General features: G+C 45.1%; 2 protein-coding genes across 3 annotated transcripts in view; one reads left to right on the plus strand and one right to left on the minus strand.

Annotated features, from left to right (window-relative positions):
• Positions 1–27,676, minus strand: part of LOC117879515 (purpurin) — a 76,376-nt gene that overhangs the window by 41,927 nt on the left and 6,773 nt on the right. The gene's annotated exons all lie outside the window — the stretch shown is intronic.
• The window catches only part of PDE6B (phosphodiesterase 6B), a 42,957-nt gene continuing 19,583 nt past the window's right edge, over positions 4,303–27,676 (plus strand). Inside the window, exons 1-15 of the mRNA XM_034774767.1 lie at positions 4,303–4,725; positions 7,685–7,837; positions 8,707–8,796; positions 9,970–10,110; positions 12,583–12,657; positions 12,741–12,805; positions 14,468–14,534; positions 14,717–14,764; positions 14,953–15,102; positions 17,160–17,303; positions 18,582–18,647; positions 19,422–19,568; positions 23,321–23,428; positions 24,550–24,659; positions 26,359–26,446. Coding sequence (XP_034630658.1) covers positions 4,303–4,725; positions 7,685–7,837; positions 8,707–8,796; positions 9,970–10,110; positions 12,583–12,657; positions 12,741–12,805; positions 14,468–14,534; positions 14,717–14,764; positions 14,953–15,102; positions 17,160–17,303; positions 18,582–18,647; positions 19,422–19,568; positions 23,321–23,428; positions 24,550–24,659; positions 26,359–26,446 — 1,875 coding nt within the window. The remainder of the gene's footprint in view (positions 4,726–7,684; positions 7,838–8,706; positions 8,797–9,969; positions 10,111–12,582; positions 12,658–12,740; positions 12,806–14,467; positions 14,535–14,716; positions 14,765–14,952; positions 15,103–17,159; positions 17,304–18,581; positions 18,648–19,421; positions 19,569–23,320; positions 23,429–24,549; positions 24,660–26,358; positions 26,447–27,676) is intronic.

Below are 27,676 nucleotides of genomic sequence, written 5' to 3' on the forward strand. Positions count from 1 at the left end.
TTCCCGCCCTGGGACCCGCCCTGGCTGCACTGCCGGCTTAGCCCGGCAGCCACAGTCACCCCCAGCAGGACCGGTGAGTGCGGCCGGGAGGCAGGGCGTGGGGGAGTGGGTTTCTGGAGGGCCTGGGGTGTGTGTGCTGGGCTGTGAGGGGGCGGGAAGATCTCTGTGTGTTGGGGCACTGGGGAGTGAGGGTTCTGCGTGGGGGGCTGTGGGCAGGGGGGGCGGTGGGCAGTGGTGGTGGTGTGCAGGGCGCTGTGCATTTGTGGCACGGTCTGGGGGGGCTCTGGCCATAGGAAATCGGGGATGTGTGTGTGTGTTCTGGTGTTGGGTGTGGGGACTGTGTGGGGTGGCATTGGCCCATCCCCGAGGGGAAGGGGCATGCTGGCAGCGCTGTGCCAGGTGGGCCACTGTGCATCTGGCAACTGCCGGTTTGTAAATAGTGCCCTTGCACTAGGCTGGGCAGAGCGGGGCCGTCCCTGCCATGCCATGCTCCTGGCTGGCCCCTCACTCCAGGAACCGACACGCCCCCCCCATGCCATGCTTCATTGCCTCCATGGGAGCCACAAATATGTTTGGCGCCAGGCCCACAAAAGCTTAATCCGGCCCTGAAGTGGTTCCTTTAGTCTACACACACACACACACACACACACACACACACACAGTATAGGTTGCTTTGTTTTAAGGACAAGCTGCATAAAGTTTAACACACAGTAGCCAATAGAAAGTATTAGAGAAGTCACACAAGACAAAACAGTTTACATTGTGTCTGGCCCAGACACATCTCAGCCGGGGCGCCCATAATGAAATCCCGTTGGAATGCCAATTGGATTGAGTTTCTAATGGAAATTTCAGTATCCCTACTTCATTTATTAGTGGTATTGCAGTCAGACCTAGAAGCCTCAGTAGTGAACCAGGCACTGTACAAACACAACAGAATCAATTCCATTGCTAAATGTCGTCTTAATAGATGCAAGCTGAGAATCCCAATATCAAAACTATTTCTTACGGCAAGAGTTTCTCTGTCCCTCATGTTTGATTTTATGATCTTTGAAGAGAAGAAAATCCAGAGTTCAAGATCAATATCATTGGTTTAATAAGTAACAAAGATTTGCTGGATAAAATATTTCCATTTGTCCATGTATCTTGCTCACACTCACCACTCGGCCTACAGACTTATTTACCCTCTGACATCCAAAGAGAGCAAGTCAAACGTTTAAGTGAAACCCTTAGGAGGGGCGATGAAACACAGCCCGCCTGAAGAAACCAAGCTCTAACTTTACTTTAGTTTAAATCGAACAGCCCATCTCACAGCCTTCTCAATGTCCAGCTACAACTGGCACCGGTCTGAAGAGTGCCAGGCTACAGCGGAACCAGGCAGGACCGAGCGGACGTTGGTAGGAAGAGAGGAGTGCTTTGATTAACTCGCTCTCCATGACATTCCCCACTGGGGATAGCGTTTGACCTCAAATTAAGCTGGTCTACAGCCTCTGGATCTTTTTGATTCCTTGGTACCACTGTATGCAAATAGTCATGGCAACAAAAAATTAAAAAGTTTCCCTTTCTAACTGGCTGAAAGATTTGGCTCCATCTGGCAGAGACCTAGCTGAAGTAACCATGCAGTCATGGCATCCAGGCTTGTGTAGTTCAGCTCCTATAAAAATGATACCGCACAACCTGAAATGCTCCAACTGCCCCAAAACATGGTGGTCCTCCTGTTCAGCAAGAGGCCATTGTGAGCATGTCACTCTGGTTCTCCACGCTCTGTAGTGGCTCCCCATTTAATATCGGTTCCAATTCAAGATCTGCCCTACCCATATTACATCCATTGTCATTAACAAGGCAGCGGCACACATGGCAATGATGATGCGAGTCCTAGTGTAGACAGGGCTCAGTCACCTTTCCTATGTTATAAAGCCTGCTCTATGCTACTGGCTTAGTAGTAGTGCAGCTGTTGGCTATTGCTGTAGAAGAAAACCAGCACCCCTGATTTCATAAAGAGACGAAGACCCACAAGCCTATCAACACGCAGATTACACAGCTCTACACAGGCTTCATCACAAACACTGCTAATACCGCTACCGCTCAGTGCTTGGACAAGACCAGTACATGAAGATCAGCTGGCTTTAGCTGAACCCAAGCAAGGCAGAGGGGATGCTAGTGGGCAGAGGAAAGCAGTCTGAGGTTTAGGAATGCTCCTGCATTCCTCTGTCACTAAGCTCTCATATAGCAGCAATGTTAGATGTTACCATCTCCAGTTGGCTAGTAGATTGCATCCCATCCTGGTGGAGGATGGCCTGGCCTCAGTTATTCACACCTTTGTCACCTCTCAGCCGGACTACAGCAGCGTGATATACCTGGGTATGAAGCCTTCATCACTTACGAAACGCTTACTAGTACAGAATGCTGCAGCACATCTCAGCAACACTGGCTACTGCAAGCACATCAGACCTGTCCTCCACCCCGTACACTGGTTTCTCACAGAATACCAAGTCAAGTTCAAGGTCTCAATCCTTACTTTCAAGGCACTCAGTGGGCTGGACCTGGCAAATCTAAAAGATCATTCTGGAGCTTGAGGCGAGGACTGTGTTTGAGAGCTCTGCTCCTCAGGCACAATGCAACTCAACAATAAAAGGGAGAGAGTCCTCTATGGAAGAGAGGAAGTTCTCAAGGCTGGTGCGAGACTGTGGAACAGACTCCTTCAGGAAATAAGGACCATCACAAACTTCCCTTTCCACTCCCAGTGCAAGGCACACTTCTTCATCTTGCCTTGTCCATTTTCAGAGAATCCCACAAACCAAATCCTCCTTAAAACAGAAAACACTGCACTGTAAACACACCTTTCCTCTTTGGGAGAGGGTGAGAGAATGCACTTACACATGACAGATGTTGGTCACATCACTTGATGCAGTACTGGAAGTTGCTCAGGTACCATGGTGATGACAACAGTATAAGTACACATACAGAACAATAATTGCCTGAGTACAGGAGGTTGCCAGACTCAAAACTATATAGGTTTCTACCTTGTTAATACTCTCAAGAGCACACGGTACTACTTCTCCCACAGTATTTCAAGAGGGTAACAAACCATGGCACCTATTTGTATGTCTAGCCAGCATAAAGGAATTTGTTTACCTTCGCAGATGTGTCACTGAAAGTTGACAGCATGAAGGGGTCAACCTTTTTCCTCCAAAAGGTTGTATCATGAGCTAAAGATCCTTGTGATTTTTTTCCCCTCCAAGCGGCAACAAATACACAATTATGGTACCCAGAAAGTTGGGCTACAGCCCCCATAGAACATCTGCAAAGATGCTAATTTTGCTTGGACTGATTGGGAATGGACAGAGCATTTTGGATAAGTTAACTGTTTTGCTACTGAACTCAAGCCCAATCTGGACTGGAGCATTTGTGAACATTTGAGAGAGTAAATTGTTTGTGGCCAGGAACAGACATGCAAGTGCCGAAGCACCACAAGAAAGGCTGTTCATGGAGTCATTTCTGTCTCAGCCAGCAGCCGAACGGTCTGTGTTTCCTACAAAGATAGTTGGCCCAATTTGCCACTCACTTTCAGTGACAAATGGCTGGTGTAGTTGGGATCCAATTTGTGAGGGCATCCAGGCTGTTATCTGATCAGAATCAAACCTCCAGTTGTTTTTAGGATCACTTATCTCTAACCTTAGTAGAGAAAAAAAAGACAGTGGCCAGTAAACATAGGGGTCTTGTCAACATGTTATGCCAAGCCTTTTATATTCAAGCTAAACAGATTCACTGACAGATTTAACGTTCACTGAAGTCTGTTTCTCTTAGATCTTCTACGAGCACAGGAATAATAAGATATGCACCTTGTTAGCTAGGGATTAGACCTGAGCAGTGTATATTTAATTAGAATCTAAAGAGATTATTTCAGTGTTAGAGAGGTCTACCAGAAAGAGAAAAACCAACATAACCATTTCAGGAAGATGGATACATCTGTGCCATCCAGGGAAAAGTGAGGGTGTTCTTAAATATTCTAAAAACATGTAAGGTAAAGGGAAAAAATTGACCTGCAGATTTAGTATGGGTCATTTAATCTGTTTGCTTAAGACCTATCCTCCCACGGACTGACCTTCAACACTATTAACGAATAACTTTCCTAATGACATTCACTCTTCAAAAGTGTCCTCAACCCCTGGCCGTCCCAGGGGCAGCGTTGCAGAGCATTAGATCTCCTTGTTTGGGGAGCACACCGGAAGGAGGAACACTTTTCAGACAGACAGTATTCCTGGGATAACATATCCCAAGATCTGGGAATCTAAGAGGTTCACCATGAGTATCAAGGAAGATGATGTGGAGAAGTTTCTCGATGGTAACCCTGCTTTTGCCAAGCAATACTTTGATAAGAAACTGAGACCAGAGCCACTGAGCAGCAATCAAACATCAGAGGAGAGCGAGATACTTTTTGAGTTGATCCAAGACATGCAGGAAAGCATTAACATGGAGAAGGTTGTTTTCAAGACTCTAAGAAGAATCAGCTGTCTCATCCACGCAGACCGCTGCAGCCTTTTTATGTACAGGCAAAGGAACGGCACACCAGAGCTAGCTACCAGGCTTTTCAATATCGAGAAAGACAGCACGCTGGAGGAATGCTTGGTGGCGCCAGATTGTGAAATTGTCTATCCTTTGGACATGGGCATCGTGGGGCATGTTGCTCAAACCAAGAGAACTATGAACATCAAGGATGTCAATGAGGTAGGTTTTCCATTGGTTTGCTCCGTTAATGGAAGATTCATAAGAACTAGACTTTCTATCAGGGTTTGTAGAGTTAAGGAAAATGATGAACAGGCGTAAGAGAAATCAGTGCAGTAGAAGTCTCATTTACTGTACCAATGGTAAGGCTGGAAACCAAAGACATGGTTGGGATGGTTACCTTTTTTAAAAAAAACTTTCCAATGTATTGTGTGAAATATTTCACGGGTATAAATGAATAATTGAGTTGTCAGACTGTTAGTGCGCTCTGAGAACAATGCCTTGTGTCACGTTTTATATTGGCTCAAAATGGAAAACTCACCTAATAAAAAAAAAGTCATTTTAGAACAGCAACTCAGACACTTGCTACTGTCTAACCCTGCGCTGTCTACACCCTGAGGCACTGCACTGAAACTGCAAGCCCTTAGAGAGAGTCCAGAAATATTTTACCACCCCAGGAATTTTTTCTGGCTCAAGTTTCCACCATCCAGTGCAGGCTACTGCTCTTCAGAGATATTTTTGTGAGCCAAGGATTCAAGCCATCCTTAACACTGATATGTGAACTCTCATCAGAAGCAGTGAGATATAAACTTTGCTCACACATCTCACTATTCTTAAGGGACCTATAGCCAAGGAGTTTTATTTTTATAGCCTTATATATTCATATATGACCATTATATACCCTAGTTGAAGCATCTGAATCCAAACTGAAGCAGGCTAATCTGATATAATATAATCCATGTGACCCAAATATGATAGCTGGGATTACTTCATATATAGTTCTCTCATAACAACTCGGCCATCTGTCTATCCAGTCAGCCGAACCGCATCACTCTGTCTTACAGGATAGCATGTTAAGTGCTGGGTTTTTTTGTAACCATTCACTGCACTCAGAGCGAATCAGAGGATAGTAATACGTTAACAGTCACATTTGCCATCATTCTCTAGTCTGCGTTTCAGAGCAGGGAGCCCTCTGAGAAAGTTCCATTTCTGGCAAGTTTCACCGTAACTATTGTCATTCCTTGTACCCAATGTGTGCACCCATGGTAGGTCCTGGTCATGGAGGGTGAAGAGCATCGTGTGGGAGGCCAGCGTAGGGGTTGATGCATGGGCGTAGTATTTTTGTGTAGGTCACTGCTGCTTACAATGCAGACTGCAGCCTATTGAAACGATTTGGGCTTCGAGGTTCCTGCTTTGACTCCTAACTACAGTGCATTGCTGAGAGAGCCACCAGGTCAGCCAAAGGAAGTAGACACAACAGGCAGAGATGCCATCTATCTACCTGGTAGCACAAGGAAGGCTGGGAGGACTCAAGAAGGTTGTTTAGATCAGTATTTCTCATGCTTTTTTGATACCAGGGACTGGCTTGCTGCCTTCCTGAACTGTTTCAGGGAGATCTCAGGGACTAGCGCCGGTCCACAGGCCGGTCGTTGAGAAACACTGGACTAGATGACTGGGGGCCACAGCTCCAACCAAAGGTGCTATCTCATTGGCTAGCTCTTCATAATGTTTTTCCATCTCTTCTCCCCCCAGCATCCCTTCGTGCCAGCATCCTTTCTTTGTCCAAAAGACAGTTTTATTTTAGACCAGTGATACCCAGACCTCAGTGGTTCAGGAGCCAAAATTAGCGATCAACATTACCCAAGAGAGCCACAGTAGTGTGAATTCATTGTTTCATTTACTACGGTACTAAATATTCAAATGTAAACAGTATGACAGGGGAAATATTGTTTTTATATATGTACTTATTCTCATAGCAAAATGACTGACCAAGTATTATTATTTTATCAACTACAATTGGTTAACGATATTGTAAAAGCCTCCTGATTGGTTAATAACTTAGATTGGTTAATACTTAAATCACATGGTGGTTTAATATCACGTGCTGCAAAGAGCCGCAGGAGACACATGAAAAAGCCCCTTGTGGCTCGCGAGCCTCTGGCTGAGTATCTCTGCTTTAGACGCTGGGAGACAGTGACATGCATATAGGGTATTCCTGCGCACTGGTGCTGGAGCAGTGCCCAGGGGACTTAGGGCTGCCCTCTAGGGGCAGCTGGGGATTCCCCTCCGGTAGAATCCCTGGGTGATGCAAAGCCAACTCTGTGCTATCCACTCCCAGCACACACCCCAGCCACCATGTTCCAGAGGTGGAACTGGGTGTGGCCTTTATGGGGCTTGGCAGAATGCTCTGGTGATCCTGGGCTGTCTGAATAGCTCCTTGGCACACAATCTGGCCCCATATTTATGAGAGCCCAGCACGATGCTGCTTCATTCCAACACACAATTCTCTGCTCCCCAGAGCTAAGTTACTGCCGGGTTATAAACAGCAGCACTTCCCCATCTTCAGCAGCTTGGCTTTTCGAGCCAGCACACTGGCAGTGGAGTGAAGGCTCAGCTCACTCCTGACCCTGCCCACATGCATCCAGGGAAGGGGGCATAGCACTCCTTAACCCTTCTGCTCCTGGGAGCAAGTCGACCACAGACATGTAAAGGGGTCCTCACAGGGAGGTTGTCCAACTGACAAAGGAGATCACAGACCCGCACCTGGGAGCTGTGGGTACTCAGCAGCTTGGGGGGCGGGGTGGGGTGGGTCAGGTGGAAGGAGACTAAAACTGGAGTCAAAATGAACCTACCAGGATTGCAACTTATGAGTTTTTCTGGAGATAATTTCCTGGTCCTTAGTCTTTCAGATAGGGAACACTGCTAAAATCTCTCAAATGTGTGAGGTCTTTCCAAAACAAGTTACATGACAACTGTAGGAAAATAAACATTGGCGTTTAATAAACTCTGAATGCATGTTCAACCACCTCTATTCTTGTTAACGTGACGCTATTCCCTATGCCTCAAAATATACTTTAGGCCAAGCTTCCTTTAGGTGGCTTCACCGAGGAGATTTTCTGGCTTTAAGACTGCTCACATTTTGGACTGTGCTTTGTTTTTCATTTTTCCCTCTTTTAAACAGTGCACTCAGTTCAGCAGATTTGTTGATGAACTCACCCAATACACTACAAGGAACATCCTTGCAACTCCCATCACGAATGGCAAAGATCTAGTTGCTGTGATCATGGCCATTAATAAGATGCATGGCCCATTCTTCACCAGCTCTGATGAAAGTGTAAGTGTCCAAAAGATCCAATGTAGGTCAGTTTCTATTGTGCATGTATCTTACTTGGGGTGACCAGATAGCAAGTATGAAAAATCAGGACTGTAATAGGCACCTATATAAGAAAAATCCCCAAATATTGGGACTGTCCCTATAAAATCAGGACATCTGGTCACCCTAATCTTACTATGTATAATATATAGGCTCATCTAAACTAGGGTTGTTTGCAATAGCGTAGCTACACTGGTGCCAATTCCCTTACTGTAGACCAGTGGTTTTCAACATGTGGTCTGGGGACCCCTAGGGGCCCACAGACTATTTTTTAGGGGTCTGTGAAAGGTGACTATGAAAATAAAGTTTCAGACCCCAGAAAAGGCATTCTGTTTTTCTGATCAATCAAAAGCATGTGTATAGCCCCACCTACAGGTCTAAACCTGTAAGTGTTGTCGTTACCTCAGAAGCCCACAGTTTAGCGCTCTTTCTCACACTGTGCCAAGCATGTGCAACATTTATAACTGAATTCTGTTCAGCCACTTTTCAGTCTAAAACTTCTATAGTAGGGATCCGTGGACCACCGGTTGAATGTCCACATTCAAAATTTGTTTGGGGTCTGCAAATGAAACAAGTTTGACAACCACTGCTGTCGACACTGCTGTATTGTAAAATGGGCTTACATGGGTGCAGCTTACCTCAATAAATGACCAGGGCAAGTCACACTGGTAACAAGCCTCCCCTTATATCAGCACAAAGCAAAGTATTGACACGGGTTGGTTGGTGTGAGTTTGAGCAACAGACTAACATAGTTGCAGTGGTGCTATGAAATCCAGTACCCCCAGGGCCACTGTTTGGTTCAATTCAACACTGACTGTTTTCCATTTCAGCTTTTCCTGAAGTATCTGAATTTTGCCTCCTTAAACCTGAAAATTTATCATTTGAGTTATCTTCACAATTGTGAAACTCGAAGAGGCCAGGTAAGATAAAGAGGCAGATCCCAGTAACTGTTTTATTGTCTAGGTTCAGAGCTATTTCTCCTGTACCATCAGCCAGGCTGAATATCTCATTGACTGGAGAAATAGGGATAAAGGCCCCAGACTAGCCATCCTCTCAGATTCACTAGGCTCCACATGGGTACAAATGTCTGAGTGCACAGCTGAGGGCAGAATTAGGGATTCGTTTTTCTGAGTGGTAGAACGATTTGTCCATTCTATTAATAATTCTTATTGATGAGATTACTCAGCATTAGCATTACTTGGTCTTTAATTCAGCTGAACAAAAATGTTAATTACACATAATTACTAAGAAACTGAATTTCTTAGTAATGCTAAGTTATCCAGTTAATGATTAACTAATATGCATTAATACTGGAGGTTTAGCTGTAGCAGTGGGGATTGATAGGAGCAGGGGAGCAAGAATAGAGAAGGGCGGAGGGGAATATATCCTAGTATAGTCCCTTTCAAGACCTGCAACTGAACCCAGGAATCATGAGTCTCTACACTCCTCTACTGTCAGCAAAGAGCTGCGCTACTATAGGCAAAGTCATCCCCACCTGATGGAACTTGGGTTTTGGTTTTTGAGTAAGAGTTATTTTTGGGATGCAACTTCCTAGCCTAAAAGAACTTTAAGGTTGCAAAAGTCTTCAAGTTTGAAAATGCTAGAATTAACATTGCCTGTGCAACCCTAATTTGACCTCCTTGTGTATATGCCAAATTACAGATGTCCAGGCAACATTAATTCTAGCATTCCCAGCTTCTAATTGAAAACTTTGCAACCTTAATGTAAGTTTAATATATAGTTTGGGGGATGTCATATTTTACTGACTTACAGAACAGCCAATTGCCACTGCTAAGTGAATTTTAAAACAATAGGTAATTTATTCAATTTCGGACTATTCAATTCTGCATTACACAGCTTGAATGTGGGATTTTACAAAATGCTGAATGTTGGCTTAACGCTGCTCCCAATGAAGTCAATGAAAAAGGTCGCACCCTCCTAACCGAGCTGGAACAAGCAGAGTTAGCAGACCCTAAAATACCGTACTGTTGCATTTCTAGGAATCTGTGATATCTAAATATTAGTCACATATTGTCTCAAGTATACTTAGCTTTCCAGAAGGAACGGTCTACAGAATTGGTTTTATTCTTCAGGTGCTGTTGTGGTCGGCCAATAAGGTATTTGAGGAGCTGACGGACATCGAGAGGCAGTTCCACAAAGCTTTTTACACAGTGAGAGCATATTTGAACTGTGATAGATATTCAGTGGGCCTTCTGGATAGGACCAAACAGAAGGTAAGCATTCGTGTGTATGGCAAGATAACATAGCAAGGGTCTTTAGGTTGCTGCTAAACGTGAATTGGGCAATTTCTGGCATTAACTTTTGTCTTAACAGTGTATGAAATTCCAGGGTGCAGTCCAGACCAGTGGGGAGCAGTATCACCCCTGCCCTGCAACCTGGGGCACCTCACAATGCTTTGTTGTTGTAGCTTCCAGCTTGGGTGGCTCACAGACAGCCTGTCAGCATGCTGGTCACACCCTGAGTGTCTGTGTGTAACCACAGCCTGGTCCAGAAGCTCTGACCCCAGCAGCCTGTCAGCACACACCAGCCAGCCTCTGGCTTCCACCAGCCTTGGTTCTTACTTGCAGGGTGACCCCAACACAGTCCTGGATTTTCCCCAAAAACCCGTGTTTAGCACTCTCCAGCCCTCTCCTGGACAGTCCAGCTATAGGTCTTGTCTGCAGAGCTGTTTGTTCCTGGCCCCCTTCCTTGCCAAAGAATGGCCACTTCATAGGTGATGGCCCATCAGAGGTGATGACACCTGGCTAGAGGCATCAACTTGTCCTTTGTTTAAGAACTTGGGGCAAGATGGGTTTGAACATGTGCCACCAACGTAATTTGGGTGGAAATTCATAACTTTACATATTATGTTGCTACATATGTTCTACCCTGATATTATTGACCAGCACGTTATTAGTTTTCAAATGATACTTTACAAGGCCTATTTTGGACAAAGATTATTCTGAGTGGGTGGGGTGTGAGTACAGGGGTGTGAGTACAGGGGTGCATCTGGTCACACCGTGAAAATACAAATCAGTTCTGGATCATGATTATCTGAATGGAAAGTATAATGCAAAAAATGCCCCTCTCGCCCCCTGAGAACCTAATGCGGGAGGGGGTAGAAACTGTGACTGAGAGTTGGGGAAGGGACTACAAGTCATGGGGAGTAGGGACAGGGACAAGGAGACAGGACAAAGATGTTGAAGGGCATGGGGCAGAAGGGTCCAACCTCTAGACAACACTCTCTCCAGAGCCTGGAATGGAACCTAAGATCCCAGAGTCTCACCATTCCTGCTGTCAGCAGATATCTCTGAAAACCCAAGGCAAAGGGTCCCATCCCCCTCTAGCACTGGTCCGCCCAGCAATAGTAGGTTGTTCTCCTCCGTCAGTTGCTCCATTTGCTGAAGTGGCAGGGGGTTGTGCCGTGGATCTAGAGTCCCACCTTGGCTCCAAAGTGGTTCAATAGCAACGTGATGCTACCTGATGAAGTTTGTTTTTTCAGTTTGCTTTTTAAAAACCTAGGCAATTACATGAACTACACTGAAATGCCAGCAAGGTTACCCAGTCAAGTACTCCAAAGACAGGAAGTGCCAGAATGAACTTTAATTAAATTCCCTTGTGCATATGCATGAGGATACACTCTTTAATTATATGATCACAAACTTATCTCCAAATGACCCCTGCCTCATTCAGTGCACAGGATGGATCTGCTCCGGGGGTGAATCAGGGTTGTGTGGGGAAGGAAGCTGCTGTCTGTAGGACCCCTGGCCTGGCTGGTTGCAGAATTTGGAAGATGCGTAGTGAATGAGGCAGGGGTTTGCAGGAAGACAAAGGATGGCTACTTCAGCTGAACGCATCTCTGGGACATTGGATTCTCTTCCTGCCTCTGCTACAGAATTCCTGTGTGAGGTTGGGCAATTCCCTTGCATCAGACTTTTCACAGACGGTCACTAATTGCATGTTTCGCATTTTCTGGGGGTTTGACTTGAGGTCCTTGTGTCAGATTTGCAGAAGTGCTGAGAACTCACAGCTGCAACTGCAGCCAACAGGAGCTGTGCTGTGAACACATGAAGTGCTCCATGATGCGAAGTACTCTGAAAACTCAGATCCTAGGCATCTTCAGCTGGGCACCCAAATTACGTTAATCTCTGTACCTTGGTTCCCCATCTCTACTGTGTGGATAATAGCCCCCCTCAGCTCACAGGCATTGCTGTATGTGAAGCACTCAGATACTATTGTGATGAGAATCATAGAAAAGCCTGGGAGGAAATTAATAATTCTGCCTTCAGAAGAGGGTTTGAGTAGTGTTCGGCACAGGAGGCCTGGGGCCATACACTGAACAAGGAGGAGAAAACAAAATAGTGAATAATTGCTCATTAAGTGAGCACCATCCATCCTGTGCACTGACTGAGAGGGGTCCTGTGGAAATGAGACAGTCTCATCACATCACATACTGTCTTATGCATATGTACAAGGGGGCCAAATTAAAGGTTACCTTAACTCTGGCATTTTCCTAACATCTGAGTGCTTGAATTGGCACCATTAATGTTTTTAACGTAAGTTTTGGTTTAATGTAGAGAGCATCGTAGAGGTGCATGGCAAATTATAATAGAGGTAGTAGAACCCCGCCTGTTTCTATATCCAACCACAGGTACACTTATTTATACGTATTAAAATTAAAAGTTTTGGGGTTTTTTTTAAAACAGGAATTTTTCGACTTGTGGCCAGTTCTAATGGGTGAAGTTCCACCTTATTCCGGGCCCCGGACTCCAGATGGCAGAGTAAGTGGATGACCTAGTATCCTCCCCATCCCCCAACTGTTTACTCTCACCACAAGCTTGAACCAGGATTTTTTTCTTTGTAGGAAATAGTCTTTTACAAAGTCGTTGATTATATCCTACACGGAAAGGAAGATATTAAAGTTATCCCGTGAGTAAGCGAAGCTTTAGTACCATGTCTAGAGCTATTTCCATTGCCTCTGTGCAGCACAGACTGATAGGATATGTATCTGAAAATGAAGGTCTCCCATGAGACCAATAAACAGCTGAAGGAACAATGGAACATGGAATTGTAGGATTAAACATGTATCAGTATTTGTTGGTTGCTTCTATTTATCAGGAATTCAGATTAGAATGTAACAAGCAGACCACTGTATCACTGTGGTAGCACCCACTCACAGGTAAAGTCACCACTTCTGTAGATACACAAGCCCACCTTTCCCTTCCTAGCCCCTTCTGCCCAGTCCTGCATCACCAGCTGTCCAATCCTCCCATTCAAACGTTCTCTCTCCTGCCTTTCTCATTCACTGCCGGGCCCTCTGTCCTCCCTGTCGCATAGGCTCCGCCTCAAAGCCAACTTTCACGCTTCTTCCTCTCATGCCCTACATCCAGATGCAGTAATTCCTGTTGCTTTGACACGTCTAGAAACCATCCTCTATTCTTGCCATGAGATCTTTCATGTCGGCCTTTGTGATCTCTTGACTTGATGCCTGTAACAGCCTCCTGCTTTAGCTTGCCCTGCGAACTTTCCTCACCCTCCAAATTACTGCTGCCGAGAAGTGCCTCTCCTAGTTTGAACCAGGTCAGTCCCTTCCCTGAACCCATCACTAGCATCCCCTAGCCACCCACTTCACATAAAATGTTTGTTTTCCCTCTCATAATTCCTCTTATAGCTGCCCTCATTGACTGCATGCCACCCTTTGAGATGCCTGCCCATGTACCATGCTGCCTGCCTTATGAGCCCTGGGTTGCCTCCTTCCACTTTGGTCTCTGCCCTCCTCCATGCAGTCCCCTACACATGGCATGTCCCCGCACTCTCAGTTCTTCAAGATAGCTGCCTCTCCTTGTGCAAATCCCTCCTTAGTCAGAGCACACAATGCTAGTGCACCAATGTGCAACAGGGAGTATGTCACCTAGCCTAGTTTTAAAAAAATCTAGGGCTGTAAGTCTTGACTACCTCTTGGTCATCTATTGCTTTGTATCTGTTTAATTCTGAGGGTGAGCTCGTCCACAAGGCTCTGCAAGATTAGACCTGTTACATTTCCCTTCTTCCCATTGCCCTATTTTTCTTTCTTTCTTTTTTCTTTCGCATATTGAAATTTAGAACCATTAAATACACTCCCAGTCCTATTTCATATCTAGTTACACTCAAGATGAAAAACTGGGAACTGATTGGAATACGCCATGCAATACTGAACCCTTTGAATCCTCTAACTCATCTATTGCCCCATCTGTTGATAATGAGAGTCTGATCCTATGAATTTTAACGCATGTGAGTAATCCTTGTTCACACAAGAAGATCCTTTGAAATCAACAGGACTACCTGGCTGACTAAGGATTAGCCGTGTATAGGGTGACCAGACAGCAAATGTGAAAAATCGGGACAGGGGTCGGGGGGTAATAGGAGCCTATGTAAGAAAAAGACCCCAAAATCGGAACTGTCCCTATAAAATCAGGACATCTGGTCACCCTAGCCGTGTACATGCGTGCTGCATGATTAACCAGATATGTTCCAGCTCTACAAAAATCTCCAGGAAATATATGTAATCTCCATCTTTAATTTTTATTATACACACACTTTTGTTTCATTCAGAAATCCCACAGCAGATCACTGGGCACTTGCTACTGGACTCCCAACGTATGTAGCGGAAAGTGGCTTTGTAAGTATTTGACGAGAGCGTCATTGAGGGTTTCAGAATGTCAAATTAATGTTTACTTTCAACTATGGAAGACTTATCAATTTAGCTGCTTTAACTAGATTTAAAATTGAGTATTTTAGAAAGGAGTTTATTGAACTTTATGCTACCCGTTTGTAAAACGAAATATTTTTATGATCTTCTAGATCTGCAACATTATGAATGCTGCTGCAGATGAGATGTTTAAATTTCAGGTACTGTGCAAGCGGTCATAACTGTTAAAAAACAGACTTGTTAAAATAAATGTAATATAGATTAATTTTTTTATACATATAAATTCCTGTAACTTGTTGCATTACTGAGTTCACTTAAGAAAAGCACTGATGCATTTAGAAAATACATTTTATATATTCAACATCTTTCTGCTTGCTGTTGCTTCAAGGAAGGTCCTGTAGATGACTCAGGATGGACTATCAAAAATGTATTATCGATGCCAATAGTAAATAAAAAAGAAGAAATTGTTGGTGTTGCCACATTTTACAACAGAAAAGACGGGAAGCCATTCGATGAACAGGATGAGACTCTCATGGAGGTACAAGTGCTTACCAGCTCCGAAAGTAGCTTAGGTGTTAAATGGGAACCCTGCCTAAGACCAATAATTCTTAGCAGTACATGTGGTCTCCAATGTTTTGCAGCCCCCAATATTTTCTTTGATTGTGGAGGTGTAACTCAGTAGCTCTAGGTCTAAGAAATTGATTCATAGAGAGATTTTAGGCAATTGCAGATTTAGTGGTGACATGCCCAGCTTCTGAAGGGAATGGTACAACACCTGACAAGCATTTTCAAGATCTAGATCCTGTATACTCAAACAGAACTAGCAAGATCACTTGCAATATCAGCATCTAGGCAATCCAATAATTTACATGAGCTGCAGAAGAGACTATGGAACGGAGAATGTTGACACACTGAAACTACGGTAGGAACATGTGTTTCACACCCAACTCTGGTTTAGGCATTCTTATGATGGCAGACACTAAACAGAAGCCTGCCCAAGACTCGCATCACCGTCGATATTTACAGTGAAAAATGTAATACTTAAGTTGAAGGGGGCTGGAGGGCACCTCTACCGTGATTTCATAAAATAGGCCAAATCCGTAGCTAGCTTGAGCAGTCATCATTCCACTGAGGTCAGTAATTGCATCTACCTACAGCCGGTGTAACTTGAACCACTGTTGTTAAGAGTTGGGGGGAAATCATGCTGCTAGCTTTATTCCTTTCTATATAGCCAGCTCTTGGCTGTTTCATGGCAAGGAGATTTATTCTTGAAAGATTTAAGTGTTATGTTAACTAGGAAGTAGCCAGGTGACCAATTCATTTCACATAAGCCATTGAACAGCTGAAGGCAAAAGTCTTTGGGTCACTTGGGGTATGTCTACACTATAATAAGACATGTGCAGCTGGCCTGTGTTAGCTGACTTGGGCTTGCACTGCGGGGCTACACAATTGCAATGCAGATGTTTGGGCTCGGGCTGGAGCCTGGGCTCCGGGACGCTCCCTGCTCAGCTGTCATGAGCCAGGAATGGGTGTTTTATTGTAATGTAGACGTACTCTAGCAGCATGGCACAGATCTGAACCAGAGACCTAGAAGGCAGTGAATACCTTTGCATCCGTTTCCAAATCATGAAGCGGCCAGTCTTGTTCTCACAGTTTTCAGTATTTCCCTTTCCCAGCTGCTCAGTGTTGTCACCAATCCTTATCCACACCGGATTCACTTTCGATTGGGGGCCAAATCCTGGCTCCTTGACCCTCTACAGTACAGACGCATTGTGCAGCCTGGCCAGACATCTCAGCTAAGGAGTTGAGTGTATCCCGAGAGTAAACGCCTTGTTGGGCAGCTGCAGAGCGCCTACACTTTCAAGGAGTTTTTATACTGAGGCCTGTTGATTTATTTCCAGCCAACCAGTGTAACGATTGTTCCCCTAAAGGATGAGGCCTTTGGCTGTTTAGACAATCGTAACAAAAGGGAAGTCAAGAGAGAAACATAGTTCCAATAATGTCTAGACGTAACTTTGTTAAACAACCTGCTAGGTCCTCAGTCTGTGTCCCAGTATCTCTGCTGAATGACTCGTCTTGCGGTGCTAATGTCTCCCTAGAGAACACATGAATGTTACCGTTAAAGTTTTAAGCTTGATCCTGTAACCCTTACTCACAAGTAATCATTACTCACACGATTAGTCACAAAGGCTAGCAAGGTATTACTCACTCAAGCAAGCAGTTCTCACTCAGAGTTTGCAAGAACAGGCCCTCTTTACTACTTCAGCAAGGGGAAAGGTTCTCATTTGTCAGAGAGCAACTTGGAACGCCAATGCATTTAATGGCAGAATGTCAGTTTCAGTCTCAGACTAAAAACACCTGACTGGCTATTTAAAGGTTTGGGGCCATATATACTAAACCAGAGTGTGCTGTGTTTTGCTGTAAGCTCTGGGAGGCAGGGGGTTTTGTTCACATCCATCTATAAACCTATTGGTAATAAGATGTGTTAGACTATGAGGATGTTTTCCCTAGAAATAAACCAATAGCAATCAATGAGATACTTTAATGTGCTTAAGGAGGGTTCCCCTGTTTCATGGTTTCTTTTCTTTTTTTAAGTCTTTGACCCAGTTCCTGGGCTGGTCTGTCCTCAACACGGATACTTACGATAAGATAAACAAGCTGGAGAATCGCAAGGACATTGCTCAGGACATGGTGCTGTACCACGTGAAGTGCGATAAGGATGAAATTCAGGAAATCCTGGTACTGCTTTTCAGTTTATAATCAGCGTACAAACGGTGCATGCTTAAATAGCAACTGTGCCTGAGAGAACTTGCATTTATGTAGCATGTGTTGTTCCAAAGTGTTGTATTTTACTACATGCATTTCTAAGGCACCCATCACCACAGAGTGAGCTTCCATTACGTAGTGGCCCATCCACCTCCTAGTAAATGGGCCATAGTCTCTCCTGCCCCACCCTTGTCAGAGCTGTGATACCACCTTCAATAGGGACAGATCCACGTAGCTACTTCCCAGGAGCTTCCAGAGCTCCACTTACCTAAGGCCTGCACAGAGAGATGGCTCGTGATATGTGCCTTGAAGGTGGTAATGCTTCAGCTCAACCAGAGCTGACCAGAAAGAATTGCATTGCTGAAGAACTTCTGCAATTAATTTTAAACAAGCTGCATACGTACAGGTACACTTTACCATTGAGATGCAGTCACCTCTGGGGTGGGAGGGCAGCTGCCAGGTGGACAATGGTTGGGCAGGGTGGCAAGACCTTAGCTAAGGAAAAGCAAATGGTCATTGCTTAGTATTAAAAATGTATTTCAGTGCTAGCCCTGCAAACTCACTATAGGCTCTGAGAGGTAAGATGGGTTCTTTCCTTCTTGGGCATTATCAGGGGTAAGCAGCTTTGCGGGACAAATCAAGTCCTCACTACATCTGTGCAACTCCAGTAGCCATAGCTAGGTTTCCACCGATTTCACCAAAAGCACAGTCTGATGACAGTGACGTTGAATGGGCGTAGCTGAGCCTACAGGACTTCTACTCCTTGTGATGATGCTTGAGACAGAGAACCCAGCTTGAGTGTCAATCCCCAGAGTGAGTTTGGAGGACAAACAGTTTTTTCACTCGACAATGGAGCAATGCGGGGAGGGATAGCTCAGTGGTTTGCGCATTAGCCTGCTAAACCCAGGGTTGTGACTTCAATCCTTGAGGGGGCCATTTAGGGATCTGGGGCAAAGATCTGTCTGGTGATTGGTCCTGCTTTGAGCAGGGGGTTGGACTAGATGACCTCCTGAGGTCCCTTCCAACCCTGATATTCTATGATCAGAGAGATGCCTTGCATATGGGAACCCACCCCCACCACTGTCAGAGTCAGTTTATAAGTCAGAACTGCCCCTTAAGATCAGAAATGTAAGTAAGGTTCAGAAGAGAACATGTGTTTGGAAGTTGGACTAGATACCACCCCAAACGTATGCAGCTTTAGTGCTGATTGTGGAGTTGCTGGTAAAATTAACATGTACGTGATCTCTGTAGCCAACACGAGAGAGGCTGGGGAAAGAACCAATGGAATGTGAAGAAGACCAATTGACGGTACTACTGGTGAGTGCCCATGCACCATTGACTTGACAGTAAAGGCAAATAAGAATCTGTTTGGCAGAAGTGGGAGAACACTATCCAGGTTCTTATAGTGACACCCCTCAGCATGGTATCTGGTGACCTCCCAACAGAAAGAACAGAACTCCCTCCTTCCCAGCCATACAGGCATGTGGCGTAGCCTAGGATAGCATCATTAGAGGGCATGCCTTCCAAAGCTCTCGGGAACAAGCTGCTTTGCACTACCCCGGCACAAGGCATTACCTAACCAGCACAACTGAGCCCCAACAGAACAAACCCTACTGAGAACCAGCTCAACCACTAGGATCCTCCACTCATTTCGCTACCCAGAGCCAATACAGACCTAGGGCCGCCACTGGCCTCCTTCACCAGTCCATGACCATTTTCGACTCTGACACATGAAATCCACTTGGGGAGGCAGATCTCTTCTGCTAAATCCCAGCAGAGAAACCAAAATGGACTGTCGCTGGAAGAAGCACTTTTGCCTTTATTGTTACTTAAAAAGCATGTTACAGTACTGATCTCTGAGTAATCTGAAAGAATGCAGCATTTTTGAGACAACTAGGGTAACCAGATGTCCCGATTTTATAGGGACAGTCCCAATTTTGAGGTCTTTTTCTTATATAGGGTCCTATTACCCCCCACCCCCGTCCCGATTTTTCACACTTGCTGTCTGGTCACCCTAGAGACGACCCATGTGTGGCTTTTTGTGGAATGGCATGCCCCGCAGGGAAACAAGCCAATCTGTTTCTTTTTCAGAAAGAAGAACTGCCAGACCCCATTCAGTCTGAGATCTACGAGTTCCACTTCTGTGATTTCAAGTGCACCGAACTAGAGCTTGTGAAGTGTGGAATTCAGATGTACTATGAGCTTGGGGTGGTGAAAAAGTTCCAGATTCCACAAGAGGTAGGTGTCGGTTTCTGGTGAGATGATACAGAATGATGCCTGGGGACTCCCAACCTAGTTAGATCCCCCTGGGAGGGAACAGTGGCTATTGATTTACAGGTTTCAGAGTGGTAGCCATGTTAGTCTGTATCCACAAAAAGAACAGGAGTACTTGTGGCACCTTAGAGACTAACAAATTTATTTGAGCATAAGCTTTTGTGGGCTAAAACCCACTTCATTGGATGCATGCAGTGGAAAATACAGTAGGAAGAGATATATACACAGAGAACATGAAAAAATGGGTGTTGCCATACCAACTCTAACGAGACTAATCAATTAAGGTGGGCTATTATCAACAGGAGAAAAAAAACTTTTGTAGTGATAATCAGGATGGCCCATTTATAACATTCAAAAACATTCAAAAACCAGTCGGAGAACACTTCAACCTCCCTGGACACTCAATTACAGACCTAAAAGTCACAATTCTCCAACAAAAAAGTTTCAAAAACAGACTCCAACGAGAAACTGCAGAATTGGAATTAATTTGCAAACTGGACACCGTTAAATTAGGCTTGAATAAAGAGTGGGAATGGATGGGTTGTTACACAAAGTAAAACTATTTCCCCATGCTAATTTTTCCCCTACTGTTACTCACACCTTCTTGTCAACTGTTGGAAATGGACCATCCTGATTATCACTACAAAAGTTTTTTTTCTCCTGCTGATAATAGCCCACCTTAATTGATTAGTCTCGTTAGAGTTGGTATGGCAACACCCATTTTTTCATGTTCTCTGTGTATATATCTCTTCCTACCCTATTTTCCACTGCATGCATCCGATGAAGTGGGTTCTAGCCCACGAAAGCTTATGCCCAAATAAATGTGTTAGTCTCTTAGGGTAGGTCTACACTTACCTCCGGGTCCGGCGGTAAGCAATCGATCTTCTGGGATCTATTTATCGTGTCTTGTCTAGATGCGATAAATCGATCTCGGGATCGAACCCGGAAGTGCTCGCCATCGCCGCCGGTACTCCAGCTCGGCGAGAGGAGTACGTGGCATCGACGGGGGAGCCTGCCTGCCGCGTCTGGACCCGCGGTAAGTTCGAACTAAGGTACTTCGAATTCAGTTACGTTATTAACGTAGCTGAATTTGCGTACCTTAGTTCGAAATGGGGGGTGAGTGTGGACCAGGCCTAAGGTACCACAAGTACTCCTGTTCTTTTTATTGATTTACAGTGAGCTTCCTGCTACATAACCACTAGGGCGGGTGTTCTGAAGATGGAGTTACAAACACCCATTTTCCCCCCCATAGTGCTAAAGTGGAAGGGGGCCCCGTAAGGAAGAGGTTGAAAGCCACTGCCTCACAAGAGCAGTACGGTTGCGGGTACTATAAAGTACATCTTTAGAATGACCTTACTTTGCAAAGGGTAGCTCGATACTCGAAGCACTAGTGCTAACAGAATGCTGTTGCAGCCTGGCAAGTGACGTTTATTGCCGTCTCGTGGAAACTGGCTGTAACAGTTCTGCAAACTCACAGGCAGGCCGGAGATTCTCCACTGCCCTGCAACTTGGGCGGTCATTTACGCCTGTACAAACGGCAACCACCATTTTAGGTGAATGGAGGATTCTGATTTGGTACAATTTTACCCAAGGTAAGTGAACATAAGAACAGCCAGACTGGGTCAAACCAAAGGTCAATCTAGCCCAGTATCCTGTCTTCTGACAGTGGCCAGTGCCAGGTGCGTCAGAGGGAAGTGACTACAGAATGTACCAGGCAAGGGAGAATCAGGCCAGTAGCCCCGCTTAGCGCTAAGTGAGACAATGAGCGTTGTCATCCCTAATATTTTGGCTTCTATCTTAATAAAACAAACTGCCAGAGATTTTAGACTCAGCACTTCCCGAAAACCAGAATAGGGCAGTGACTATCTGGTACGCACCAGGGTTTTCAAGGTCTCTGAACTCAAGTCTGAGAACACTTCCCTCTCCCCACCCCTGCCCAGTGAGACTTGAGGATGCTTGATATCACAGAGGTGGTGCTCATCACCTCGCCGAGATCAGTGCTTAATGAGGCTCAGACAAACTTGCAGGGTTGCTTTGCTAACAAGAACATTCAGTCACACAGAAAAGCTTTTAAAAAATAGCACCCCTCAAGTTTAGAAGAGATGTAAATCTTTAATCTGGGTATTAGCTAACCTCTAACTAAGGGGGTTGGGAAGAAACTCTTCTTGTGAGCACTTGGGATACCCACATAGAGCTTCTTGGACCTTCACCAGAAGCATCTGCTACCAGTCACTGTCAGACACAGGATAGCAGACAAGAAGGGACCACTCATCTGATCTTTCTTATTAACATTACAACTTGATACTAAAAAGTAGGCTTCCTACTTGGGCCAAGAACTGCAGCTGTACTGGCTAAGTTTTCAGCGCTAACTTGCTCTGAACTATCACAAGAATCACTGCCTTTTTATTACTCATGTGCACAATTCACCTCCCATGCCTTTGCAACAGAGCCTGGAAAAGAGAGAGAGAGAGAGACAAAAAGACTGGTTCTGAACCAGGGTCATGCCTGTACTTAACATATTACTTTGCTACTCTACTGCCAGACACAGAAGAGCCTTCTGAAGCATCTAGTGCATTGTCTGAATATCTTAATTCTTCACATTACTGTTGAATTCCACCTTACAGTAAAGAGTTAATAACAGTCATACATGGATTCTTTCACTTTTTAAACAAGATATTATGGTTATAAAATATGGGGTCTATAAAGAGAAAATAAAACAAAATTTTAAAAGTTTATTTCTAAGTGCATTAGATTACAATCACTAGGTTAGGCAATTGCTTTTGTCAGCTGTAACTCCTAGCTGGCTATGGAGCCATACACATCTTTCAAAAGAAGAATCTAGTTTATTAATCACACAACTGAAATGGTAGGAGAAAAGATAACAGAAAATGGAGCTCAGGGGTGGGATTAAGAAACAATAGTTATCCCCATTCAACACTAGACTACATATAGAAACCAATGCCACCAAAGTATCCAACCCTTTTCTATTATACAACCCTGACCTGATGTTTTCCTCAGAGTTATTTCCCCTCATTCTTTCCATACATCCGTCAGACAGCTTTCTCCCGAATACTAACTAAGAAAACAGAGCACCTACATTTTCAAGGCCCCAGACTCCTCTGCTTCCCAGCATGCTTTGCTAGAAGACTGAGAGGGAGGCTCCCCCTCCTTAACTTGGCATAAGAAAGGCTAATACATTTTTTTATCATCTTTGAACAAGTTTTGCCACTGCCTTTTCCTGTAATTCTTATCTGAAGCTATATTATCTTAGTTTTGTACAACTAAGGAAAAACCTTGATTTCTTCCCCCTCTCCTCCCCCACCCCCGAGGGCTCAAGGAAAATAAACACAGTTTGTTGAAGAGTCTCTCTTTTAAAAAAAAAACAAAAAACCTTGAGGGTCTTTCCTAAGACAGGCTATACGATNTCAAGGAAAATAAACACTGTTTGTTGAAGAGTCTATCTTTAAAAAAAAACAAAAAACCTTGAGGGTCTTTCCTAATTCTTAGTGACCACTTGTTCTGTTACAGGCTATACGATAATAAAAACAACTCTATAATATTGATTTGTAGCTGATTGCTTTTGCTTCAAGAACTGTTTTTTACTAATTCTTTATTCTCATACATTTGTTCCCCCATCGCTCCCAAGCACTATAAACTAGTTTGCTTCTGAGGCAAATCTGTTAACATTCTGATCAAACGCTCTCCAATTTGTGCAGGTGCTGGTGAGATTCATGTATTCCGTCAGCAAGGGTTACAGGAAGGTTACTTACCACAACTGGCGGCACGGCTTCAATGTGGCACAGACCATGTTCACGCTTTTAATGGTATATCTTATGTACGACTACTATGTTTTCCCTCTTAACTCCAAAGCATAGTTTTATTTACAGGGACTCTTATGTAGTGAATAGAAATCTTATGTGTTTTCTTACAAGTCTCTGCCAAAGTCCTTTTTTTGAAAAAGTCTTGTTAATAAAAAATACAAAACTTAATCTAGAGGGTAATTCACACAAGGCAAGTGGGTCTCGGTCCCCCTCTAGTGGCTGGTCCACATAAATTTATGACCCTGATATTACTTCTAGCTCAGGGGTAGGCAACCTATGGCGCGTGCCAAAGGCGGCACGTGAGCTGATTTTCAGTGGCTGTCACACTGCCTGGGTCCTGGCCACCGGTCCGGGGGGCTCTGCATTTTAATTTAATTTTAAATGAAGCTTCTTAAACATTTTAAAAACCTTATTTACTTTACATACAACAATAGTTTAGTTATATATTATAGACTTATAGAAAGAGACTTTCTAAAAACATTAAAATGTATGACTGGCACGCGAAACCTTAAATTAGAGTGAATAAATGAAGACGCGGCACACCACTTCTGAAAGGTTGCCGACCCCTGTTCTAGCTGATGAACGTACAGTAGTCCTTTAGCGCTAACAGCAGAGCTCTGATACTGCAGCCCCCAAGTTCAGACCCAAGAACAGCTGTTTATAGCAGGACCTTTCCCTTCAAGGAGTTAACATTTTATGAACAATAGCAGCCCAACTGGAGCGGTCTTAAATGGTTCAGCACAGACCTGTGCCCAGCCGGTTTCAGCCCACCTTTGGGAGGTGCTTGTCCTCTGACTCCATCTCAGGAGGGGATGGGGAAGATATATGAGTTAAGGTCAGTACGGCATTCAGATGCTACGGTGATAAGTAACACCGACACGTAAGGATCTCTCATATATGTAACTAAGACACACACACATGCTCTGATCTTGAAATGTTTTCCCCCTTCCCTTTCTGCAATTCTTGTGCTAATTCTAGAGTGTGTCTTGTATGTAGCTTCACAAATTCCATGCTTAGTTCTTTAATTGTGTTTAGCGTAATAGACTCCTACTCACCTAGCAGACTCACTCCGATTTATTTTCTATCAGAAATACTAACGAAAGCATGTGATTCTCTCCCCCTAGACTGGCAAACTGAAGCGTTACTACACAGACCTTGAAGCCCTTGCTATGGTAACTGCAGCTTTGTGTCATGATATTGATCACAGGGGCACCAACAACCTGTATCAGATGAAGTAGGCACTTTTCTATTGCTTTAAATGATTCCATTCACTGTGCGCGTGTAGTGGTGGAGTGGGATCTAACCGAATTCACACCACATCCTGTTCCCACTGACTCTATCTGACGGCTGCAGAAGCTGTAGTTTGATACCGCAGACCAGGCTATTGTAGCAATCGGTGTTTGGCCAAAGCAGCAGTTCGTTTTTTAAGAGGGGACGTTAAGCTAGAGAGATACTGGAGGTCGGGGGGAAATGCTATGCATGACCCCCAAAACTTGAGCTTCAAAGTGGGAGCCAGGAGTGAGCTGGTCACAACCCCTGCTGGGTTTCTAAGCAGCAAGCGGGGTCAGCGTGTCATGGGTGGTTACTCTTTGCTATTACATCAGACATTCTGCTCATGCTTATCGTCTAGGGCAGAGGTGGGCAAACTACAGCCCGCGGGCCACATCCGTCCCACAGGACCGTCCTGCCCGGCCCTTGAGCTCCCGGCCAGGGAGGCTAGCCCCCAGCCCCTCCCTGGTGTCCCTCCTCCCCCGCAGCCTCAGCTTGCCGTGCCGCCAGCGCTCTAGGTGGCAGGGCTGTGAGCTCCTGCCGGGCAGTGTGGCTATGAGGGCCGCCGGCCTGCCCCAGTGCTCTAGACTGCGCGGGGGCGTGGCTGGCACCGGCTGGGCGGCACGGCTGCCAGTCCCTGGTGCTCTGAGCGGCATGGTAAGGGGGTGGGGAGCAGAGAGGTCGGATAAAGGGCAGGAGGTCCTGGGGGACAGTCAGGGGGCAGGGGTGTGGATAGGAGTCGGGGCAGTCGGGACAGGGAGCAGGAGGGGTTGGATGGGGGTGGGGTCCTGGAGGGGGCAGTTATGGGTGGGGGATCCCAGGATGGGGAGGTCAGGGGACAAAGAGCAGGGGGGGTTGGATGGGTGGGAGGTTCTGAGGGGGGCAGTCAAGGGGCAGGAAGTGGGAGGGGACGGATGGGGGTGGGGCCAGGCTGTTTGGGGAGGCACAGCCTTCCCTACCTGGCCCTCCATACAGTTTCAGAACCCCAATGTGGCCCTCAGGCCAAAAAAGTTTGCCCACCCCTGGTCTAGTGGAAAGCATACAGCAGAGCTAATCGCAGCAGCACACAACCTCACTACTTCAGTGGCTAGTCATGCCCCTCCTACACAAGTAATGCACCCGAACGCCCATGGTGCTTGCTGGCTTCATTGCTCTAGTGCTCTCATGAGCTGGTGGGCCTCTCTCACTCCCCCTCCCTGTACAGGATTTAGCTGTGTGCAAGGATTTGACTGTCAGGGCTTTGCACTGGGATTTCACAGATCTTCTATAAAATCTAGGAAACTGTGCAAGGGCTACTGCTTTTCCTGTTGTTTTAAATCAATAAAATACGTTGAGTTCCTAAAGTAGAGTAAACCTGCTCACACATTACAATAAGGGCCATTTATTAAGGGCTAATAAATGATTCAAAGCATGTTAGACATGAGTAGGTGTTTAGATAGTTTATAAGTACTGCAGTGAAAAATGTTACAGCTGGTTAAAAGCCTAAGAATCGTTTGATCAATTGATAAGCCATTTATTTAAAATAATAACTATTAACCCTTTATCCGCTAGCTAAACCTAGATATAAAGCGTGATAAACTGAAATATTAAAAGACAACACTCTGTAAAACTCCCTTGTTCATTAGTGTTGTACTAACTTTTGAATTTTTAATTTACACAATTAGATCTCAACATCCTTTAGCAAAACTTCATGGTTCATCAATTTTAGAGAGACACCACTTGGAATTTGGAAAGTTCTTGCTTTCAGAAGAGGTTTGTAATGCACATTATTAATGGAGGAGTTTGGTTGATTTGCTGTCAGCTGAATTTTAATTGTTCAGTACTCTGAAGTTTCACTTTGCAGGGGTCTGTGCCAATATTTTATTTGGGTTCAGATCTCTGAGGACTTGAATTTATTCCACCAGTTCACTTAAAGTTTTACATATGAACCAAAGATGTGGAGAAATTGGAGAGGGTCCAGAGAAGAGCAACAAGAATGATTAAAGGTCTTGAGAACATGACCCGTGAAGGAAGGCTGAAAGAATTGGGTTTGTTTAGTTTGGAAAAGAGAAGACTGAGAGGGGACATGATAGCAGTTTTCAGGAATCTAAAAGGGTGTCATAAGGAGGAGGGAGAAAACTTGTTCACCTTAGCCTCTAAGGATAGAACAAGAAGCATTGGGCTTAAACTGCAGCAAGGGAGGTTTAGGTTGGACATTAGGAAAAAGTTCCTAACTGTCAGGGTGGTTAAACACTGGAATAAATTGCCTAGGGAGGTTGTGGAATCTCCATCTCTGGAGATATTTAAGAGTAGGTTAGATAAATGTCTATAAGGGATGGTCTAGACAGTATTTGGTCCTGCCATGAGGGCAGGGGACTGGACTCGATGACCTCTCGAGGTCCCTTCCAGTCCTTGAATCTAGGAAATTTCTATGAAACTCCAAAGTCAAAGTGAGATTTGGTTAAAATGGCAGAGTTTCTCTTGGGTTAGTGGTGAAATCATGCAGAACTAAAAAGTTCACCTGCTTTCCTTGCAAAACTCTGGTGCACGAACTGTTTTACAGGGCCTACCATAATGGGGCTTCAGGCGCTACCACCATATAAAAGCTAAACAAATCAGCCCGAGATTGCTCTTGAGTAGGGTTACCATATTTCAGCAAGCAAAAAAGAGGACAGGAGGAGCCCCGCCCTAGCCCCGCCCCATCCTGCCCTAGCCCTACTCCTGCCCCTCCCACTTTCCCCCCTCAGAACCCCTAACCCTCCCCCCGCTCCTTGTCCCCTGACTGCCCCCTCCTGGGACCCCTGCTCCTAACTGCCTTCCAGGACCCCACCCCCTACCTAAGCCTTCCTGTTCCTTGTCCCCTAACTGCCCCCTCCTAAGACCCCCCCAACTGCCCCCCAGGACCCTACCCCCTACCTGTACCCTGACTGCCCAAAACCTTATCCACCCCCCACAGAAAGCCCCCCCCGAACTCCCGACCCCCCCCCCCGTCTCTTGACTGCC

This window comes from Trachemys scripta, chromosome 6 (genome assembly GCF_013100865.1).
Source record: "Trachemys scripta elegans isolate TJP31775 chromosome 6, CAS_Tse_1.0, whole genome shotgun sequence".
Lineage (NCBI taxonomy): Eukaryota > Metazoa > Chordata > Testudines > Emydidae > Trachemys > Trachemys scripta.